The sequence below is a fragment of the Canis aureus genome, chromosome 12, assembly GCF_053574225.1.
Source record: "Canis aureus isolate CA01 chromosome 12, VMU_Caureus_v.1.0, whole genome shotgun sequence".
In the NCBI taxonomy this organism is placed as follows: domain Eukaryota; kingdom Metazoa; phylum Chordata; class Mammalia; order Carnivora; family Canidae; genus Canis; species Canis aureus.
The window spans coordinates 12,519,578-12,542,036 of NC_135622.1; the positions used below are offsets into that span (position 1 = coordinate 12,519,578).

Here is a 22,459-nt window from a genome sequence, read left to right on the forward strand (position 1 = left end):
GTGTGAAAAAGTGTGGTTCCTGGAAAAGATATGGAAGCTCTGTGCTTCTTCATGCCTTGTTCTGTGCATCTCTTCCATTTGAGTATTCCTGAGTTCTATCCTTTTTAAAAAATTTTATTTATTTATTTATTTGAGAGTGATATATAGAGAGAATGAGTAGGGGGCAAGGAGAGTGAGAAGCAGGCTAAGCAGAGAGCCTAATGTTGAACTAAATCCCAGGACCCTGAGATCATGACCTGAGCTGAAGGCAGCCATCCATCCAACTGAGCCATCTGGGCACCCCCTGAGTTCTGTCCTTTATAATATAAAGTTGTTAATAGTAAGTAAAGAATTTTCCAGTGACGCCTGGGTGGGTCAGCGGTTGGGCGTCTGCTTTCTGCTTGGGTTGTGATCCTGAAGTTTGGGATCGAGTCCTGCATCAGGCTCCCTGCATGGAGCCTGCTTCTCCCTCTGCCCCTGTCTCTCCCTCTCTCTCTTTTTCTCTGTGTGTGTCTCTCATGAATAAATAAATAAAATCTTAAAAAAAAAAAAAAAAAAAGGAACTTCCCTGAGTTCTGGAAGTCATTCTCATGAATAATTGAACCCGAAACAGGGTTGTGGAAACCTCCTGAATATATCACCAGTTGGTAATAAGTACTAGTGATAACCTACGACTTGTGATTGGCATCTGGGGGCAGTCTTGTGATGCTGAGCCTTTAACTTTTAGAGTCTAATGCTAATTCTAGGTAGTTAGTGTCAGAATTGAATTGTAGGCCATCTAGTTGGTGTCACAGTTGGAGAAGTAGTATTGGAAATGATACCAAGAATTTGTTGTCAGGAGGAAATAAAAACCTCTCACAACTTTTAAATAATAGAAAAAAAAAAAAAAAAGCGAACCAGTTCTTGAGGGCCACATAGAAATAGACTGGACTTTATCTATCACATGGGTCTTAATATGCCCATCTCTGGACTAATAAATGGTCTGTCCTTGAGAATGTTCTGTTTGTGGTGTGTGTACTATACTGTCAATAGTATGTGTATTGTACTGTCTCTTATGGAGTGCTCTATATATATCAGTTATATCAAGTTGGTTAGTATGTTCAGGGATCTGTACTCTTACTAATAATTAATTCCTGAGATGAATATTGAAATCTACAACTGAAATTGTTGAATTGTTGATTCTTCATTCATCTGTTACCTATTGCTTCATTTATTTGTTAGGTGCATATACATTCATAATTGTTACATATTCGTGATGTATTGATACTTAGCATATAAAAATTTTTATCTTTGTATCTCATAAAATTACTCATTTGACTTTTTTTCCCCTGATGTTAACTTAGCCATTCTATTTTTCTTATGGTTATTTTATTTTCCTGGTCTTTTTCCCTCCTTTTACTTTATTTATTTTAAAAATAAATAATTAATTAATTTGAGAGGGAGGAGAAAGAGAGCATGTGTGCCTGCACAAACAGGTGGAGGGGCAGAGGGAGAGAGAGAGAGAGAGAGAGAGATATCCCAAAGCTCCATGCTCAGTGCAGAGCCCAGTGCAGAGTTAGCTCTCATGAGGCTGAGTTCATGACCTGAGCTGAAATCAAGAGTTGGATGCTTAACTGACTGAACCACCCATGTGCTCAATCCCCTTCTTTTACTTTAAACCTGTTATGTGTTTGAATCTAAAAATGTTTGTTTTAGATAGCATATAGTTGGGTTTTGTGTTTTATCTAGTCTGATAATCTCTGGAGTGCTTAGTCCACTTCTATTTAATATAAGTAAAAGATAGATTAGATTTAAGTTGGCTATTTTGCTGTTTGTTTTCTATCTGTATCATGTCAGTTTGTTATTTTATTATACATTTGTGTCCATTGATATTTTTAATGCACTTTAAAATTTTCTCTGATTTTGTTTTCACTTTTTGTTTTAGTTATAACTTTGGCAATTACATGTCTATTTTAAGCCTCTTCAGAATAATACTATATTAATTTTGTTAAAATACAGAAACTTTGCTTCACTGTAGATCCATTCCTCTTCTTTGTACTGTTACTGTTATACTATTCCATGTAAATATTTAAAAAGTCATCAGTGCATTGTTATGAGTATTGTTTTTTTTTTTATTTTTTATTTTTTTTTTGATTTTTTTTTGATTATTGTTTTAAACGGTCTTGTTCCCATTAAAGAAGTTAAGTGGGAAAAAATATTTGGTGTCTTCCTCCATGTTTACTATATCTAATGCTTTTCATTTCCTTCCTGTGGATCTGTCTCTCATTTCAATTCTTTTCAGCCTGATGTACTTCCTTTATTATTTTTTGTGGTACAACCATGCAAATGACATTCTCTTAAATTTTATCTACCTAAGGATATTTTTATTTTGCTTTCATTTTGAAGAATATGTTTGCTTGCTATTAAATTCTTGGTTTACAGTCTTTCTGTACTTTAAATGTTATTTCATTGCTTTCTGGCCTCATTGTTTCTGATGAAAAGTGATGTTAATGGTACTGTTCTCTCATATGTAATGAATTGTTTTTCTCTTGCTACTTTTGAGTATTTTAATTGAAAATCTTTGTCAGCAGTTTGAGTTTGAGATAATCTAGGTTTGATTGGCTTTCTTTTTATCATAATTGGAGTTCTTCCAGCCTTTTGAATCTGCAGATTAATGTATTTCATCAAGTTTGGAACATTTTCAGCTATTATTTCTACATGTTTTTCCTACTTTCTGTTTTTGGATTCGCATTACATTTATGTTGGGATTTTTGGCATTGTCTTGCTAGTCTCTGAGGATCTGTTTCATTTTCTTTAGTCATTTTTCCTTTTTTTGGATTGAATATGTTTATTTTTATTTTTTAAAAGATTTTATGTATTTATTCATGAGAGACAGAGAGAGGGGGGGGGGGGCAGAGACACAGACAGAGGGAGAAACATGCTCCCTGGGAGGAGCCTGATGTGGGACTCAATCTCAGATCCCAGGATAATGCCCTGAGCCTAAGGCAGATGCTCAACCGCTGAGCCACCCAGGTGTTCCTGAATACGTTTATTTATCTACAGGTTCACTCAAGTCTGCTATTGAGCTCAGCTATATAATGAAATTTTTATTTTGGATATTGTACTTCATCTTTGTGGGTTGTTATAGTTTCTAGTACTCTATTGAGACTTTCTGTTGAGGCACTGCCCTTCTATTTTACTTTATTCTTCGAAAGGTTCCTTTTATTCTTGGGAATATTTATAATAGCTGTTTCAAAATCTTTGTCTACTACCTCCAGGTCTGGGCTCAAGTGATCAATTGACTGATTTTTTTCTTCTTCCCTTAGGTCACAGGTCACAGGTCACACTTTTGCTATTTCTTTGAATGTTTTCTCAATTTGATATCTTAGATAATATGTATCTATATTGTAGCCACTTTAAATTCTGCTTTATCTTTCTGTGGTTTGTTGGTATTTTTTTTAAGAATTATTTATTTATTTGAGAGAGAGAGCGCGCACCAGAGGGAGAAGCAGGCTCCCCGCTGAACTTGGAGCCCAACATTAAGCTCAATCTCAGGACCCAAGGATCATGACTGGAGCTGAAGGCAGACACTTAACTGACCCTGCCACCCAGGCTCCCCTATTTGTTGGTATTTTTTAATGACTTGCCTAGACTTAAAATGTGGAATCTATCTTTTGTATAGTGTATAGCTGCTGACGTCCTTTTTCAGTGTTTTTGTTTTTGTTTAGCCTGGTTTTGTAGGGCTTGCTCCTATATTTGCATATTTTGGTGGTCACTCTGTGCTTTCAGCATTAGTTGTGATTGAATGCCTTGAGCCTATGAGTCGTACACCCAGTAATGATTGATCTCAGTGATTTGGGAAAACTTTCAAATTTGTGGCCAGTTTTTAGTCTCACAAGACCTTTAGTTTTTGCTGGGATTTCTTGGGTCTCCCATTTAGTTAGCCAATTACGTGTGGAGAGTTTTAGTCCTTCTGTGACTCTCTCATTTTAAGTATAGAGTTGACCCTAGAACAACGTGGGGAAGGGGGCACTGACTCTGGCGTACTTGTAAATCCTCATATAACTTTTGACTCTCCCCGAACGTTACTACTAATAGCCTGCTGGTGATAGGAAACCTTACTGATAACATAAATAGTTGATTAACACATTTTATACATTATATGTATCATATACTGTATTCCTACAGTAAAGCAAGCTAGAGAAAACATTATTTTATTTTTTAAGTTTTTAAGGTTTTATTTTTTTTTGTAATATTTTATTTATTAGAGAGTACATGCATGTGCATGTAAGTGGGGAACAGGGCCAGAGGCTGAAACAGAGTTCCCCACTGAGCATGGAGCCCAACACAGGGTTGATCCCAAGACCCTGAGATCATGACCTGAGCAGAAGTCAGCTGCTTAATGAACTAAGCTATCCAGGTGCCCCAAGAAAATATTAAGAAAATCATAAGGAAGAGAAAATGCATTTACAGTAATGTAAAAAACCCACCTGTAAGTGGACCTGCACTGTTCAAATCTGTGTTCAAGAGTCAGCTGTGTTAATTTTATGTTTGGGTTGGTGCTTGCTCTATGACCTTAACCTTGGTATATATTAGCAAACTGTTATTTCCTGAGATTCTTATTTTTAGTGGCAAAGCTTCTGTTTTTCACGTTTGCCCTCCTCCCCTAATTGATTCTGCCTCATACTGCACCAAAGCTACTGGTTTTATGGTCAATCCTGCTCAAGTAAATCTACTGATCTTGCAGGTCAGACTGTTGGGGTGGGAGTGAGGATCATAGGATCATTCTCATTTAAGAAGGGCAGCATCTCTCACTGTTTTATCTGAAATTCTCCTAATTTTTGTAGAATCAGCACTTCTTGTTTTGTCTCTTAGTGGTTCTCAGTGTTCCGAAATAGATGGGTTTTCGAGTGTGTCTGTAAATTTTATTCAGTCTTTTTTTTTTTTAAGTAGGCTCTGTGCCCACTGTGGAGCCCAGTATAGGACTTGACCTCACAACCCTGAGATCAAGACCTGAGCTAGTACCAAGAATTGGGATGCTTAACCACCTGAACCACCCGGCACCCCATCACGGTCTACATTAGATTATTACTAACTTGGTTTCAGTAAAATAATAGACTCTTTCTCCGATGTAGTTCTCCTTTGTGGTGGTGTTCTCTATGTTACATCTGTATTATAAACCCAGTAATATGTTTATTGTTATTGTTGGTACACTCTTAGAGTTTTCAAAGAAGTTGAGAATAAAGGAAAAAAATACAGTGCTTTATATGAATCTGCATATATTTACTATTTCTGGTACACTTTAATTTTTGTGGTTTTGGGTTATGGTTTGATGTCATGTCCTTGCTTCTAGATGACTTCCATTTCCTTTCTCTTCCTTTCTGCTGCTGTTTGTAGAGTTTTCTTTTAAGTCAGTTAAAAAGAAAAAGTAGGTTTATATTGTTAAACACTTATGTAATTAACCTTACCTGTGGTCTTTATTTCTTTGTCTACGTTTGAGTTACTGTCTGATGTCACTTCCTTTCAGACTGAGGAACCTTCTTTAGTATTTCTTGTAAGGCAGGTGGACTTGCAATGAATTTCCTCAATCCATGTTTATATGTGGTTATTTCCACTTTCACAGGTTAATTTTGATGAATGTAGAATTCTTGGTTGGGGGACACCTGGGTGGCTCAGCAGTTAAAGCGTCTGCCTTCAGTTCAGGGCATGATCCTAGAGTCCCGGGATCAAGTCCCACATCAGGCTCCCTGCATGGAACCTGCTTCTCCCTCTGCCTGTGTCTCTGCCTCTCTCTCTGTGTCTCTCATGAATAAATAAATAAAATCTTTAAAAAAAAAAAAAAAGAATTCTTGGTTGGTAATTTTTTCTTTCACTCGTTTGAATAATGTCATTCCCCTGCTTCCTGGTCTCTAGTGGTTCTGCTAAGTCTACTATTACTCTTACTGTTTCCCTGTATATCATGAGTCACTTTTCTTGTCTTTGATTTTCAGTAGTGTAACTGTAATAGTTACCCATTTGCTGGTATGTATTTATTTATCCTTTTCTCTTTCAGCCTTCTTTTGTTTTAGGTATGTTTCTTAATTTGATCTTCCAAACTATCAATTTGCCTCTTAGGAGTTTCCATTCTGTTTTCAGGTCTTCTGATTATTAAAATTTTGAAATCTTACTTAATTCTAGCAGAGCACTTTTCCTTTTCTTATCTGTATTCTAATTGCATTTCTGTGAAAGTTCTCAGTACATTTTTCTGAACTCAAGTTCTCTTGTTTCTTTCATTAGTTCTGCCTCAGCAGCCATCTGGTTCTGATTGTTCACTTCAGTCTCCCTCAAGTTACTGAACCTCCTCAAATGGGTTATACTTGTTCTTTGCGTATTCATGAGTATGACTTCATTTACAGGGTCAAGCTTGAGGGTGGTGGTGTGGCTATTGGTCAGTGGTGAACCAGTAGACCATGGAAGACATCATAAACTTTGCTTCAGGGATGCTTGAGTGGCTCAGTGGTTGAGCATCTGCCTTTGCCTCAGGGCGTGATCCTGGAGACCTGGGATCAAGTCCCATATCAGGCTCCTTGCATGGAGCTTGCTTCTCCTGTCTCTGCCTCTCTCTGTGTCTCTCATGAATATGTAAATAAAATCTTAAAAAAAAACAAACAAAAAGAAACTATGTTTCAGCTGTCCTGTACTGAATGCATTTTCAAATTATATGTTATCCTGGAAGTATCAGATCTTACTCTTTCCCTGCTCAGCTTGTACATTTAGCTTAGGAGCTTCCCTTTCATGATCCAGGGACTGTTTGAGCCTCCCTTTGCAGAAGTCAGATGGTCTCCTAAAGGAGCCAATGAATAAACAGACCCAAATAGCCCATCAAATCATGGGTCTTCATGGTCATATCTTCATGCTTCCCTGGGTCTTTTTGGCTTCCTACCCCTTGCCCCCATAAAAAGAGAGAAAGGAAATTAGAGTTGCATGCAAGTTTACTCATGCAAGCATATATATGCATACACAGATTGAAGCTGTGTCGTGTGAAATATAGGTACAAAGAAGTCTCAGAATTTCTGTAGATTTGGATTGGAGTACTTGAATTTAAGAACTATGTTAAATTTTCTGTTATATGGCATCGTTTCCACCTGGGTTAGTGAAATCCAGTCATTTAAGCTGGATGTTCTATACTTTCTCTGTAATGAACCTGGTAGTAAACACTTTAGACTATGTGTCCAAATACTATCTCTGTAGCTTTTACCTTCTTCTTTTTTAAAAGTATAAAAATCATTCTTAATAAATTATTGGCTGGGGAACCTGGACGGCTCAGTTGGGTGAGCATCTGCCTTTGGCTCAGATCATGATCCTGGAGTCCTGGGATCCCCCTCCACCCCCCATCAGGCTCCCTGGTTTGTGGGGAACCTGCTTCTTCAACTCTCCTCCCCCTGTTTGTGCATGCGTATGCTGTCTCTACCTCTCTCTCTCTTTCTCTCTGTCAAATAAATAAAATCTTAAAAATTGTTGGCTGAACTGTTTGATACTGCATTTTTTTTATTAGCTGGCAGGCTATAACTTGTCCATATCACCAATATAAAAAAAGTTATTTTGAGGTGCCTGGGTAGTTCAGTCAGTGAAGCGTGTGACTGTTGATCTCACTCCAGGTCTTGATCTAGTTCAAGCCCTGTGTTGTGCTCCATGCTACATGTGGAGCCTACTTAAAAAAAAAAAAAAACAAAAACAAAGCCACATTATTTTTATACAAGTTTTCTTTCCTTTTAAAAAAAAAAAAGATTTTATTTATTCGTGAGAGACAGAGAGAGGCAGAGATAAGCTGAAGGAGAACAGGCTCCCTGCAGGCAAGCGTGATGTAGGACTCGATCCCAGGACCCCAGGATCACGACCTGAGCCAAAAGTAGAGACATAACCACTGAACCAGCCAGGCATCCCTTGCACAAGTTTCTGTTAATATTTAAAAAAAAAAAAAAAAAAAAACTGAAAAAAAAAAAGAAAAAAGACACTTTGGTATTTTATTTCAAATAATGCTGAGTAGGGATCCCTGGGTGGCTCAGTGGTTCAGCACCTGCCTTCGGCCCAGGGCCTGATCCTGGAGAGCCAGGATCGAGTCCCATGTTGGGCTCCCTGCATGGAGCCTGCTTCTTCCTCTGCCTGTGTCTCTGCCTCTGTGTGTCTCTCATGAATAAATAAATAAAATCTTTAAAAAAAACAGATAATGCTGAATATTGTAATTAGATTGATATATATGTTAATGAACTTATTTTCTAATTATACAAAGTTTTTGAATTGAAAATTTTTTTAAGAGCATGCAGGTCGGGAAGGGACAGAGAGAGGGAAAGAGAGAATCTTAAGCAGGCTTCATGCTGGGCATGGAACCCCATGTAGGGCTCTATCTTATGACCTGGAGATCATGACCTGAGCTGAAATCAAGAGTCGGACTGACTGAGCCACCCAGGTGACCTTCTAGTTATTATTTTTTGCCTGCCTGTCAGTAAATATGTAATACTTCCTAGGTTCATATTACTGGATGTACACAGGGAACGAATAGAGCTGGACAGGAGATGGGTTCAAGATGGAGGGAGGAATTAGTCTTAGGAATGGTTATATCTTTCAAACTTGGGATTCTTGATACCTGATAATATACCTTCTAGCCTGTTTTTCCTGTTCTCTGGATTATTCAGTCTTTCAGCACTTAAGCTCACAAGCCTCTCACTCTCATCACTTGATCTGGCCTCCCACTTGGGTAATTAAAGGCCATGCCATGGGTGCAAGTCCTCTTGTATTTCCTTCTCACCTGAAAATGTATCTATATTTTGTATTCACAATTATTTTCTAAGGGAAAAGAGATAGAAGTTGATGATTAAAGATTTGGACTAACCATTCCAGGATATGGGAAAAAAGCTAGGGGTTGAATAAAAAGAGCATTAGGTTGGGGTGCCTGGCTGGCTCAGTTTGTAGAGCATGCGACTCTTGAATTTGGGGTTTTGAGTTCAAGCCCCATGCTGGATTTAGTGCTTACATCAAAAAAAAAAAAAAAAAAAAAAAGTGTAAGTTCATGCTAGTAGTTAACTGACATTCAGGGATAGAATCTAATTTTATTTGTTTTAAAAAGATTTATTTATTTATTTTTAGGGAGCCCGCACAGGTGCTCTCTAGTGAGAGCAAAACAAAGTGAAAGGGTAGAGGGAGGGAATTTCAAGCAGACTCCCTGCTGAGTGAGGAGCCTGACCTGGTGCTCATATCCCATGACCTATGAGATCACGGCTTGAACTGAAACCAGCAGTCAGGTGCTCAACACACTGAGCTACTCAGGCACCCCTAGGAATAGAATATAATTTTAAAAGTAAATTGGTACAGTGATGACAAGTTAATCATGAGGAATTAATAGAAAAAGTATTTGTTTGTTTTGTAATTGACTTCTGTTTGATTCTCATTTATTTCAGTTATGCATATGTGTGTTTGTACTGGCTTTTTTCCTTCAAGATTTTATTTTTGGGGTGTTTGGATGGTTCAGTCAGTAGAGCAAATGACTCTTTTTTCTTTTTAATATTTATTTATGAGAGAGAGAGAGAGAGAGAGAGAGGCAGAGACACAGGCAGAGGGAGAAGCAGGCTCCATGCCGAGCGCTGACATAGAACTCGATCTCGGGTCTCCAGGATCAGGCCCTGGGCTGAAGGCGGCGCTAAACTGCTGAGCCACCCAGGCTGCCCAGCACATGACTCTTGATCTCAGGGTTGTGAGTTCAAGCCCCATGTTGAGCATGGAACCTACTTTAAAATATTTTAGTTTTAAATCATCTCTGTATCCAATGTAGGGGTTGAACTCACAACCCTGAGATCAAGTGTTACATGCTTTGTGGACTGAATCAGCCAGGTGGTCCTTACTGGCTTTTAATGTAAAATGTACTTCTTGGGATTTACAATTGTAAATGTTGAAATCTGTGTCTTGAATCTGTGAAGTCCTTTTCTTCTGCTTGACCATAAATATCAGTATATTGAAAGATATCATACTGTCTTTGATCACCCCTTGCTAATCATAACTGTGCTTCAGATTTTAACTAGTTATATGCTGATGGTTCTTTCTAGACGCTTCAGCTGCAAAACTATGCTAGTTAAACACAGTCTATCTGAAACATATTCATTACATTTTGGCTAAAATTACTTTTCCCTCACTTTTTCCCCTTTCCCTTATTTTGAGTAATTGTGTAATTATCCATGCCAGAAACTTGTAAATCATCTAGAATTTCTAATTTTTTGCTTTGCTGTAACTGCTACCTCTCCATCACCATGCAGTTATTCATTAAACAGTTGATTCTGCCTCTAATTTATCCTCTGTATTTCTATTATGACTGCCTTAGTTTAGTGTCTTACTTCATTACTAATGGATCAGCCTTTTAATTAGCCTCTTTAGTATAGGTTTTAAAAGCATGGATTATTGATTCCGATATCGTGGTTTTAGATCTTAAAATCCCCCCTCCCCATTTACAGTGTCCAGTGACCTTGAGAACATTACCTGATTTCTCTGAAGCTCAATTTCCTCACCTTTGAAGTGAAGATACTAATTGAAACTACTTCGCAGAGAGGTTATGTATGAGCACTAAGTAAACTGAAACATAAAAATTTCAAAGTAAATACTAACTGGTCTTACAGTAAAACCTTATAGTAATGCAAATTTAGATATAATTTGGTGGGCAGCCCAGGTGGCTCAGCGGTTTAGTGCTGCTTTCAGCCCAGGGCCTGATCTGGGGACCTGGGATTGAGTCCCATGTCAGGCTCCTTGCATGGAGCCTGCTTCTCCCTCTGCCTGTGTCTCTGCCTCTCTCTCTCTCTTTCTGTGTCTCTCATGAATAAATAAATAAAATCTTTTAAAAAATAGATATAATTTGGTCATGATTGTCTCCTATCCTCAGCACAACCTTCATTCTCAAACAGGCAGGTTAAAATTCTTACTGGTGAAGGCCAGAAGTAGGAAGAGCAAAGTTGGACTGAGAAACAAGACAGGGGATATGTGGTAGCAGAGAGTCCCTGTGTCCCCACTAGTCTTATCAGCCAATTTTTGTGAATCAAATTGAAAAAATGGTGGCAGCCAGTAGAGTAGATATTCCTAGAATTTCTTCTGGTATTTTATAATAATTGTTTTCAAACTGTGGTCTTTAGAACACACTTAAGCATGATACTAAACTTAAGTCTTAGCTTCGGACACTTGTGATTGGCTGGCTAAGAAAGTTTGTACAGTTATTTTTCTTTCCAACAACTTGACTGTACTTTATGCAGTTGAATTTTGATGCCTCACTTATATTTTATAATGGCAAGATTTAACCTTAATGAATTATTTAAAGTAGGCTCCATACCCAGCTCACGACCCTGAGATCAAGACCTGAGCTGAGATCAAGAGTCAGATGCTTAACTGACTGAGCTAGTCAGGCACCCCTTACCTTTTTAGTTGACACTTAGTCTCTCAATTTTCCCTTCATACTGTATTTAGAATGACTTTTTAAAGGTATAGCTTAATTATAAGAGACCATATTATTATAGTTTGATATTTTAATTTCATGTTATTTATCTTCCTAAATTAATATTTATATATATTTTTAACTCATGCATATTTAGATATAGACATGTTTTATTAATGACTTTGCAGATTATTTTTTGTGTCTCAACATTTTCCTACTTTTTTTTTTTTTAAAATTTTTATTTATTTATGATAGTCACACAGAGAGAAAGAGAGGCAGAGACACAGGCAGAGGGAGAAGCAGGCTCCATGCACCAGGAGCCCGATGTGGGATTCGATCCCGGGTCTCTAGGATCGCGCCCTGGGCCAAAGGCAGGCGCCAAACCGCTGCGCCACCCAGGGATCCCCTTCCTACTTTTTAAAAAAATTTTTATTGAAATAAACTCTGTGCCCAATATGGGGCTCAAACTCATGACCCTGAGATCAGGAGTTGCATGCTCTACTCATGAGCCAGCCAGGCACCCCTAAATATTTTCCATGTTCTTAAAGTCAATAGTAAGTTAAATTGTGTAAAATTACCGTGTTTGCAGGGCATACATAGTCTAAAATTGGCAGTTTTATATGGTCAAATTTACAGCTTTATTCTTGTAACAATGAGCAGTATTGTTATGTCTGAAAATTTAACTTGCTTTTGATTAGTGACATTATCAGGATTTAAATTGCTAAATTGACTTACTTTCTCTAGAAGCTTTCAAGATACCCCTGTTACTTTTTTCATTGCTTTTTACTAATGAGATCTGCTATCAATCTAATTGTCTTGTATATAATAACTAACAGTAAGAGTTTTTCCTCCCTCTTTACTATGTTTGAAACTAGAGTTTCTCATTCAGCTCTTTAGCTTTCTTATTTTCTTTTGTAGTTCCTTCTTTATCTCTTTGCTGAATTCTGTGTGATTTCTTCATATCTGTCTTCTAATTCATTAATTTTCTATTCAGTTATCTCTTGCTTACTATTTAACTTGTGTTTTGAGTTTATTCAGTAAACTGAATTTCTCTATAATTTGTATTTCTCTGTGATTCTTTTTTAGCTCTATTTTCATAGATTCTGTTTGTTCCTTTATCTCTCAACACCTTACACATTGTTGAGTTCTTTTTCAAATTGTTTTATTTTCTGTGGTTTAGGTTTTTATTTCTTGCCTTAATAGTGTTTGTTGATTCACTCTTACTGGGTTCCCTCATGCATTGTAATTTTATTTTGTGAGCCTGTCCTAAGTTGATGTCCCACTTATGCCCTGGATTGAGAGGTATTCTAATGAGATAGTTTTGTGTTTGTAAGGTTCCAGAGAAGCTTCTTTTTTTTTGTTGTTGAATGAATATGTGAATTCATCTTAATAGGAATCCCAGAAAGAGAAGTATATATGAGGACATTTTTTTTAAGAGTTCTGAGTTGGTTAATGAAGGGGTTTTATTTATTTTTATTTATTTATAAAAGATTTTATTTTATTTATTCATGAGAGACACACAGAGAAAGAAAAAGAGAGAGAGAGAGAGACAGAGACACAGGCAGAGGGAGAGCAGGCTCCAGGATCAGGCCCTGGGCTGAAGGTGGCACTAAACCGAGCCACCCGGGCTGTCCCTGAAGAGGTTTTAAAATAAGAATTTGAACTTGGGGGGGGGGGGGCACCTGGATGGCTCAGTTAAGCATCTGACTTCTGATTTTGGCTCAGGTCATGATCTCATGGTGGTGAGATTGCCCTGGGCTGGGCTCCATCCATGCTCAGTGAGAAGCCTGCTTGAGATCTCTCCCTTGGGCCCTCCCTGGAGCCCACATTTTCTCTCACTAAAATAAATCTTTTTTTTTTTTTAAGATTTTATTTATTCTTTTCTTAATTTTTTTTTAAATTTATTTATGATAGTCACACAGAGAGAGAGAGAGAGAGAGGCAGAGACACAGGCAGAGGAAGAAGCAGGCTCCATGCACCGGGAGCCCGACGTGGGATTCGATCCCGGGTCTCCAGGATCGCGCCCTGGGCCAAAGGCAGGCACCAAACCGCTGCGCCACCCGGGGATCCAGATTTTATTTATTCTGAGAGACAGAGAGAGGGGCAGAGGCATAGAGGGAGAAGCAGGCTCCATGCAGGGAGCCTGATATAGGACTCAATCCCGGGACTCTAGGATCACACCCTGAGCTGAAGGCAGACGCTCAACCGCTGAGCCACCCAGGCATCCCTAATATAATAAATCTTAAAAAAAAAAATAAAAAGATTTTAGGATAGAGAGCAGAAGAGAAATGTTGACTTAAGCCTTGAGGAGGATGACCAGAGTAGTATGTTGGACTGAATTCCTTGAGCTCCTTCTTATTTGTGGTAGATTTACTCCCAATTTTCCATTCAGTTTCTGAAGTCTCAGGAAAACTGGGGCCAGGGTGTGAGGGTACAGGGCTGGAAGTTGTATCATGAACTTCCCTATAGTCATCCAGCACTAGATAGATTTCCAGCTTATTATAAAATGTTATAACACAGAAACAGCCAAGAGGAAGAGATCCACAGGGCAGGGTATGTGGGAAGGGATGTGAAGCTTCCATGCTCTAAGTGTGCCTCTCCCGTAATCTCCATGAGTTCAACAACTTGGAAGCTCCCAGGTAAGCTTCTTACTAGTTTCTTGACTTGGCCTTTGTGTGTACTGTTCAGATAGCACAAAATTTGCTTGTATATCTATGCGTAAAGCTTATTTGGTGTCCTGACGTCTTGTGGATGACTCTAGGGTTGGTAAAAATTTTAGGTTGTAGGGCACTTAAAGCCTGCCCCATGGTCTTATGGAAGGGGTTCAAGTTCACCTTTTAACTTTTGTCATACTTCCTGTTCCCAGTAGTAATACTTATAACCCCTGTTGACCCACTTGCATCAGCTGATACTGGATCACTTGAACTTTGAGTTCCCTTTTGTTTCTGGCATGTTAGTTTTGCCTTTTTTAGGTTGGGGACTTAGGTATATATTTTTCAAAGTACCTATTAATTTGTTGTATTTTAGTTATTTCTGTGTTTGGCCATTTCAGATGGTCTTTTCCATATCTGTTTAGCCATCATTCTTGAATGGAAGTTCATACCAGTCAACTTATTGAAGCTAAATTTCTCTTAACACTGTGGAGATAAACTGATTTGTAGACTTGTGTATTTTCTAAAAAGTGTCTTCCTTCCCCTATTTCCCCTACATCCCCCATAATTACACACTGTAGTAAATTGTCATTTAAAAAGAAACTAATAGGCCTGAATGGGTCTGTCAGAACTTGAACTTTGAAGTAATGAAATCCGTTCTAGGGATGTTATGCATAAAGTTAATCAGCAGCTTTGGTTTTGGAGTTTGGGTTTTAGTTTTATGTAATGATCAGAACTCATCATGACAACCAGCACTCAATGATTGAGTCAGGAGCACACTCATCTATACTAATTACAAGGATAATACTTACTTTATAAACTCAAATGGAAAATGGCTCTCATTTTCAAAGCAAACATATATATAATTTTTAAATTTATTGAATATAGAAGCAGGGCAGCCCCGTTGGTGCAGCAGTTTGGCGCCGCCTGCAGCCTGGGGTGTGATCCTGGAAACCCGGGATCGAGTCCCACATCAGGCTCCCTGCATGGAGCCTGCTTCTCTCCCTCTGCCTGTGTCTCTGCCTCTCTCTCTCTCTGTGTCTATGAATAAGTAAATAAAATTTTAAAAAAATAGAAGCAGATAGCAGAATGATCCCTGAAGAAGCTTCAGCTCTTTTGGTTTTGGTGGTAAGACACCTTAGCTGCTGGGTAATCTGTCAGGTGTAAGTAGTCAGCCTAGGAATGGGGTTTGCTGATACCTGTGGACTTTAATTTATTCTTCTCTCTCATTGGAACTTCTTTCATGCCTCAAATTTCTGAAATCCAGCCTTGTCTGAAAATTTTTATGGCAAATAAGAGTATTTCTCTGATGTATTTTTCATTCCTGGTGTACTTTTGGTTGGGTTTCTTTTGCAGTGTTCGTTTCATTTTGCTTCTACATTTCTTAAAATTGCATATATACTGAATTGAGTGCTTTGCTCTTTCCTTTGCCTTCATCTTTGTAGATATTTTATCTTCCAAATTCCTTAATATTACTTTAATGGGGATTTGAGATGAGATATAGATGAATTTTTGTTATAACTGTGATGCCTACTTGCTAGATTGAAGTACTTTTAAGAATCTGAGAATCAGTTTATTGGGTTTAAAAAGACAAAGATTTTTTTAAAATTTTATATATTTATTCATAGAGAGAGAGAGAGGCAGAGACACAGGCAGAAGGAGAAGCAGGCTCCATGCAGCGAGTGCGATGTGGGACTTGATCTCGGGACTCCAGGATCACGCCCTGGGCCAAAGGCAGGTGCCAAACCTTGAGCCATCCAGGCGTCCCCAGAAAGACAAAGATGTACATGAAATTATTCACTTACACGGGTAGGGTATGATGGATACTCTAAAAGATTTTATGTATTTATTTGAGAGAGATAGAGCATGAGAGAGAACAAGCATAGCAGAGGGAGAGGGACAAGCTGACTCCCTGCACAGCAGGGAGCCTGACTCAGATCTCTGTCCCAGGACCCTGAGATCATGACCTGAGCGAAGGCAGAGGCTTAACCAACTGAGCCACCCAGGAGCCCCATGGATACTTTTATAATATTGTTTCTTGCTTAGAACAGAATGTCTCTCCATCTTTTGTATCCTTCAACAAAAATATTCCTTTGTTAAATGCTGCCAATTTCTTAACTTTTTCAATATCTTACATATGCTTATGTATGTGTGAACATTTTTCTATCTTTTATAGCCCTTTTTTTTCATTTGTGAACTTTGTACTTACTGTTGTTTTTGCATACTGTTTCTTCTTTTCCTAGCCAAGTTTGGAGTCACCCTCAGGCTCAGTGATATATTGGAAGGATTGATTATTCTCATGGTTGCATTTTGTTTCAAGGAGAGAAAAGGTGCATGGTATGAAGTCCAGGAGAAAATAAGCACAAGCTTCAAGATGTCTCCTTTCAGTGTAGTTGCTCAAGGAGATGCTTGGTTTTAGAGTAACTATGTCTGACAATATGCAGGAGTGTTGCCAATCAGGAAAGCTTGTCTGGGCCTCCGTGTCTAGGGTTTTGATTGGTGAATGGTCACATAGGGGTGCCTCCTCCGTAGAACTCACACTACCTGCTGAGTCTCCATCCACCTTTAGAGGTCAAACTTAATACAGCATGGCCCAAGGCCTCAGGCATACAACAGTCTTATCAGGCAGAATATTCTGAGAGTTAGAGGTCATGTCATAGGAGCTATTTGAGGGCCAGTGTTGGAGATAGGCCTTCCTTAGGAATGTACAGGATTTGAAGAACCAAGGTCAGCAAAATAAACTTGCCTGCACACTAGTAAACGAATGTTAATTTTTCAAGACCAGTGTTTAAGTGTGACCTCTTCAGTGAAAGCTTAATTTATTGTGAGACGTTAGTTGCTCCCGTAGTTTTGCTCCTACAATTACTTACACTTACTTCCTTGTTTTATTGTACTCTTCTTTTATTTTTTTGTACTCTGTGTTTCTTTGGAAGGTTTCTAACTCAGTGCCAACTCAAATGAATAAATATTTATATCCCTTTTCCTCCTTTCTCTTTCCAATACTGTTTCTTCTTTTGACTTGAAAAGTTACTTTTAGAGACGCCTGGGGGCTCAGCGGTTGAGCATCTGCTTCTGGCTCAGAGCGTGATCCTGGGGTCCTGGGATCGAATCCTGCATTGGGCTCCCTGTGGGGAGCCTGCTTCTCCCTCTGCCTGTGTCTCTGCATCTCTCTCTCTCTGTCTTTCATGAATAAAGTAAAATCTGAAAAAAAAATTACGTATTTCTGTTGAGCAGGATCTTTATATGCACTTTATATTATAAAAACTACATTTTGTTTTCAGATATATAACTTTTAGTTTATTTTAACAGTATATATGTCTACTGAGAGATTGATGTTCCTACTTATCTATCATCTATTTGAGAGAGTGAGCGTGTGTACCTGTGAGCAGGGGTCAGGTGGTGGTGGGGCAGAGGGAAAGGAAGGGAGAATCTCAAGCACCACCCCCAGCTTGGAGCCAGATCATGACCTGAGTGGAAACCAAGAGTCATATTCATATGCTCAGTGGATTGAGCCACCCAGGTGCCCCCTGAAATTCCTACTTTTAGAGTAACACTGTGTCTAAGTTTCTGTTTTCCATTGGAACTACTTCTTCAGGTTCTGTAATTTGTATACTTAACAATTCTTGGGATTCTGTTTATATTCTAATCTACGTATACATATGATGCTTTCTATAGTTGTACATGGTATAAACTATATATATTACATTCTAATCTTGAACCCTTTCTTGAAAGTAAGGATTGTGTCATTTTTACTATATCCGTTGTTTTATGGCTGACAGTAGTTTGTTGTGTTGAGTGCATTGCTGTTTTTTCGTTTTTAACTTTAACTTCCATAGGTTTGTTTCTTCTGATAGATGCTAGAACACTAGGAGGTTTAGGCACATGTGATCTTTCATCCCACATGAAAGTGAGTTCAAGTAGTTCTGAACCAATTCAGAATTTTTAAGATGATAGATTTTGTTATTTCTGTTGCTGCTGTAACAAAATTGCCATTGACTGGGTGGCTTAAAATAACACACATTCACTATTGCCAGTTTTACTGGGCTATAGTCACAATGTCTGCTGGAGTCAAAGTGTAGTCTCATTTGATTCCTTCTAGAGGCTCTGAAAAGGAGAAAACCCATTTCCTTGTCTTTTTAGTTTACAGTGGCCACTTGTATTTCTTGTCTTACTGCTTCATCCCCAAAGTATATGACTCCAATCTCTGCTTCCATTGTTAGCCATCTTTCCCTTTTCTATAGTCTAATCTTCCTCAGCCTCCCTCTTGAAAGATGACATATAGGGTCCCCCCCAAATAATCCAGGACAGCATGTTCCCATCTCAACAGCCTTAATTTAATCATACCCGAGAGGTTGCCTTTGCTGTATAAAGTGACTCTGACAGGTTCCAGAGATTAAGATCTGGATATCTTTGGAAGCCATTATCTGACTAACACATTGTAATAAACCACTTTTAGATTTTTTTTTTTTTTGTATAAATGCTTGTTTTCTCTTTCTAAATAGGGTATCATTCCCCCCTCCCCAATGGAATAACTCAGTGGATTTATTTTACTCAACTCTTAATGTTCATTTCTTTGGTCTTGTCTGTGACATATGAATGAATGCTTTTCATAGGGGCATAATGCACAGTTTCCTTATTTTTTCTTGAGGAATATTTAATGTTGTTGTTTTGTGTTGTAGTTGGTGTAATACGGTGCCCAGTATGCCGCCAAGAATGCAGACAGATAGACCTTGTGGATAATTATTTTGTGAAAGATACATCTGAAGCTCCTAGCAGTTCTGATGAGAAATCAGAACAGGTATGCTTCTTATTAGTTTTTCTTTATATTCTTATCTTGATATTGAAATGTAAATAATCTATTTGGATAGTTACATAATTTAGAGTAGTTCAGATATAATTCTATTTTTCCAGTTGAAAATAAGGATCTTAATTCTTTTTTATACTCTCGTAACTGATTAGATGAAAAGTTATTACTTAAAAATTCAAATCTTATATATGGTTTTTGTGTTACAAAACTTAGATTTTTACTTACTTGAATTTTTGATATGGAAGGAAAAGGTTTTTATTGAAGATAAGTGGATAACAAAATTTTATTCTAGTCATTTAGTATATTTGAGAGCAGGTCAGAAAGTTTTTATTTTGTGGATTTATATTTTGTAAATTTGATGTAGATTAGTATTTGTTTCCTCTTTTAGGTATGTACTAGTTGTGAAGACAATGCAAGTGCAGTTGGCTTTTGTGTAGAATGTGGAGAGTGGCTATGTAAGACATGTATTGAAGCACATCAAAGAGTAAAATTCACTAAAGATCACTTGATCAGGAAGAAAGAAGATGTCTCAGGTAAGATAGAAGCAGTTTTAATGATTAATATACTATTAATCTCCTTTACCTCACAGCATTTCTATTTATTCTTTATATGCTTTGGACATCAATATTAATAAGAATTTAGAAAGTTAGATAAAAATTTTTAGTTTAAAACTATATGTTTTATTTTACTGCAGAATCTGTTGGAGCATCTGGTCAGCGCCCTGTTTTCTGCCCTGTACACAAACAAGAACAATTGAAACTTTTCTGTGAAACATGTGATAGATTGACATGTAGAGACTGTCAGCTATTGGAACACAAAGAACATAGGTACAGAAGTCATAATCGCTTAACACGAAATATTATTAAGATGTTTTATAAAATTATTAAATTAATTCATAATTTTGTTTGCTAGCATTTTCTCATTTTCATATATTTTATTTCTTAAAGCAAGATGTTTTTCATGAACTATTTAATGGTTTCCACATTCAAATCTAATTGTCTTATGAAAATTTGTTAAAAATGTATCATTACATTTGGTTTTGCGAAAGGAATTGTATTAATTTATTTGCTGTGCTTCTGGTTCAAATAAGCTTTTTTCAAGTATTCTGTGGTATTTAGGCTCTGGGCTGTAACCTGAAAAGGTAATATTCCTGTGAATATGGCTGATACACATTTTAACATCAAAGCATAAATATACTGGTTTCATGTTAGATATAAATCTCGTTTTTCTGCAAACTGCGTAAATAAGCAAGCAGAATTACTAATTTTGTAAGACCTAGCTTTCTATTCTAACCCTGTTATACACTCAGAATTCAGTAGTTTTCGCTTATTAACTAGTCTGTTACATTAGAACTATTCTGGAAACATACTGAAATTTCTAGTCAGGAGTATAATTGTCTTCTAGCAAAATTCCCAGTTTCTATTAAGTTGTATTGTAGTTTAAAAGATGCTCTTGCTTACCCATAGTTCTGCCTTTTCTCAAGTGTTCTTATGACACTTCTGCTGATTTGATGGAAATAGGTTTTATGGATCTCCTGCCCAAAAAAAGGGTAGGTTAAGTAGGATTAATCACATTTAAATGTGTTTAACTATAGAGTGTCTTAGTGCTTTTAATTCCTTAAGTTCATTGGAATTCCTTAGAATCCTCTTAAAGAGGGAATACATTAGCCCTAATAGCTAACAATTATTGTAGTTTGGGCGAGGTACTTTTTTGAATGCTGCATGTTTGTTTAATTCACACCAACTATCCAAGAAGTGTTATTTTAAAAAGGTGAGGGAGCCTACTTGCAGAAAGCTTCAGTAAATCTGTATAGGTTCTCACCTTAAGTAGTAGAGCCTGGGTTTGAACACAAGCAGTTGGATCTATTTTAAACCCATATGCTTATTTTCTTCCATATGGCATATGGATACAGACACAGGATATGGAATCTCTCAAACTTGACCAAATAAAATTAATGGTGTTTGTTCTTTTTTACTGTACTATAGAACATTTGTTTAGAATTGCTGCTTTAAACTTTTGTAACTTTAATTTGTCCCCGAATGTTTTTGTTTTTGTTTTTGTTTTCCCGAATGTTTAATCTTACCTGCAAGTTGGCTAATATTTCGCTTCATGTGACTAATCTTATGGATGCCTTCTCCTCAGGGCCAGATTTTACCATTGATTGTTTTTGTAATAATCTCAAGACAGATTGCCATTCTTACAGCTGTAGGTCAGATCTTTGAGCCCTTGGGTTACTTATGCTTTTTAAATTATTGGTGAGAAGCAAAAAGAGAAGGAAGATGGCATCCTTTTTCCCATGAAAGAATAGCTTCAACTGTTCTTCCCTCAGAGGTTAGCCCTGCCTGATCCTTCTTTTTTCCTCACCATTTCCTTTACCACTTGGTTTTAAGTTTTAATCCTCTCTCGATTAAAGAGATGATTTTATATTTTATATTGTATATTTTTTCCAGGATAGACTCTTGTAGAACTCATGTCATTGCACTTTATTTATTTGAAAGAGAGAGAGAGCATGTGCGTGCGTGTGCACACACACTCCCCAGTGCAAGGGGTGAAGGGGTTGGGCAGAGGAAGGAGGGGGAGATGGAATCTCAGGCAGGCTCTATGCCCAGCCCAGAACAGAGCCCGATGTGGGATTCAATCTCATGACCCTGAGTTGAAGTCAAGAGTTGGGCGCTAACAGACTGAGCCACTCAGGTCCCCCTGTCATTGCACTTTGAAACCCTAGGTTTGGGCAGCCCCGGTGGCCCAGTGGTTTAGCGCTGCCTGCAGCCTAGGGCGTGATCCTGGAGACCCTGGATCGAGTCCCACGTCAGGCTCTCTGCATGGTGCCTGCTTCTCCCTCTGCCTGTGTCTCTGCCTCTCTCTCTCAATAAATAAATAAATAATCTTAAAAAAATAAAATAAAACCCTAGGTTCCTCTTACTACAGCACACTTAGAGTTGGTCTTCTTGCTTTGAGTTTTACCTTGTCAAATTAATTCTGTCCACATTGCTGTCAGGGTTATTTTGCTAAAATGGAGTCCTTCCTCACCCTTCACTCCCTTTTTAAAACACCTTTCAGTGGTTCCCCTGTAGCTGAAGTTTCAGGTGTTCCATATAGCATACATTATTGAGTCATAGTGGAGTCTTCTCTCTTCATCATCTGTACAAAGTTAGCAAACAACTCACAAGACTACCCTCATTTCTTCCTTCTTTCTTTTTTTTTTTTTAAGATTTTATTTATTTATTCATGAAAGACACAGAGAGGCAGAGACACAGGCAGAGGGAAAAGCAGGCTCCACGCAGGAAGCCTGATGTGGGACTCGATCCCAGGACCCCGGGATCTCGACCTGAGCCAAGGGCAGATGCTCAACCAACTGAGCCACCCAGGCGCCCCTCTTCCTTCTTTCAAAGATTATATTCATAAGCGAGAGGGAGAGAGAGCAAGTACAAGTAGAAGGAGGGGCAGAGGGAGAAACAGATTCCCCATTGAGCAGGAAGCCCAATGTGACACTTAATTCCAGGACCCCAGGATCATGACCTGAGCCGAAGGCAGATGCTTAACTGACTAAGCACCCAGGTGCCCGACTACACTCATTTCTGACATCAACTGCAGAGCTCA

General features: G+C 38.0%; 1 protein-coding gene and 1 long non-coding RNA gene across 3 annotated transcripts in view; one reads left to right on the plus strand and one right to left on the minus strand.

Annotated features, from left to right (window-relative positions):
- TRIM33 (tripartite motif containing 33) overlaps window positions 1-22,459 on the plus strand; it is a 116,246-nt gene that overhangs the window by 33,433 nt on the left and 60,354 nt on the right. For both annotated transcript variants that reach the window (XM_077842786.1, XM_077842788.1), the window contains exons 2-4: window positions 18,732-18,850; window positions 19,248-19,392; window positions 19,554-19,686. In XM_077842786.1, the coding sequence (XP_077698912.1) occupies window positions 18,732-18,850; window positions 19,248-19,392; window positions 19,554-19,686 (397 nt within the window). The remainder of the gene's footprint in view (window positions 1-18,731; window positions 18,851-19,247; window positions 19,393-19,553; window positions 19,687-22,459) is intronic.
- LOC144280593 (uncharacterized) lies at window positions 15,865-21,930 on the minus strand. The gene is made up of 3 exons (XR_013349015.1): window positions 21,824-21,930; window positions 20,320-20,393; window positions 15,865-17,253 (listed from the first exon to the last, which is right to left on the minus strand). It is a non-coding gene; the product is annotated as an uncharacterized LOC144280593 (long non-coding RNA).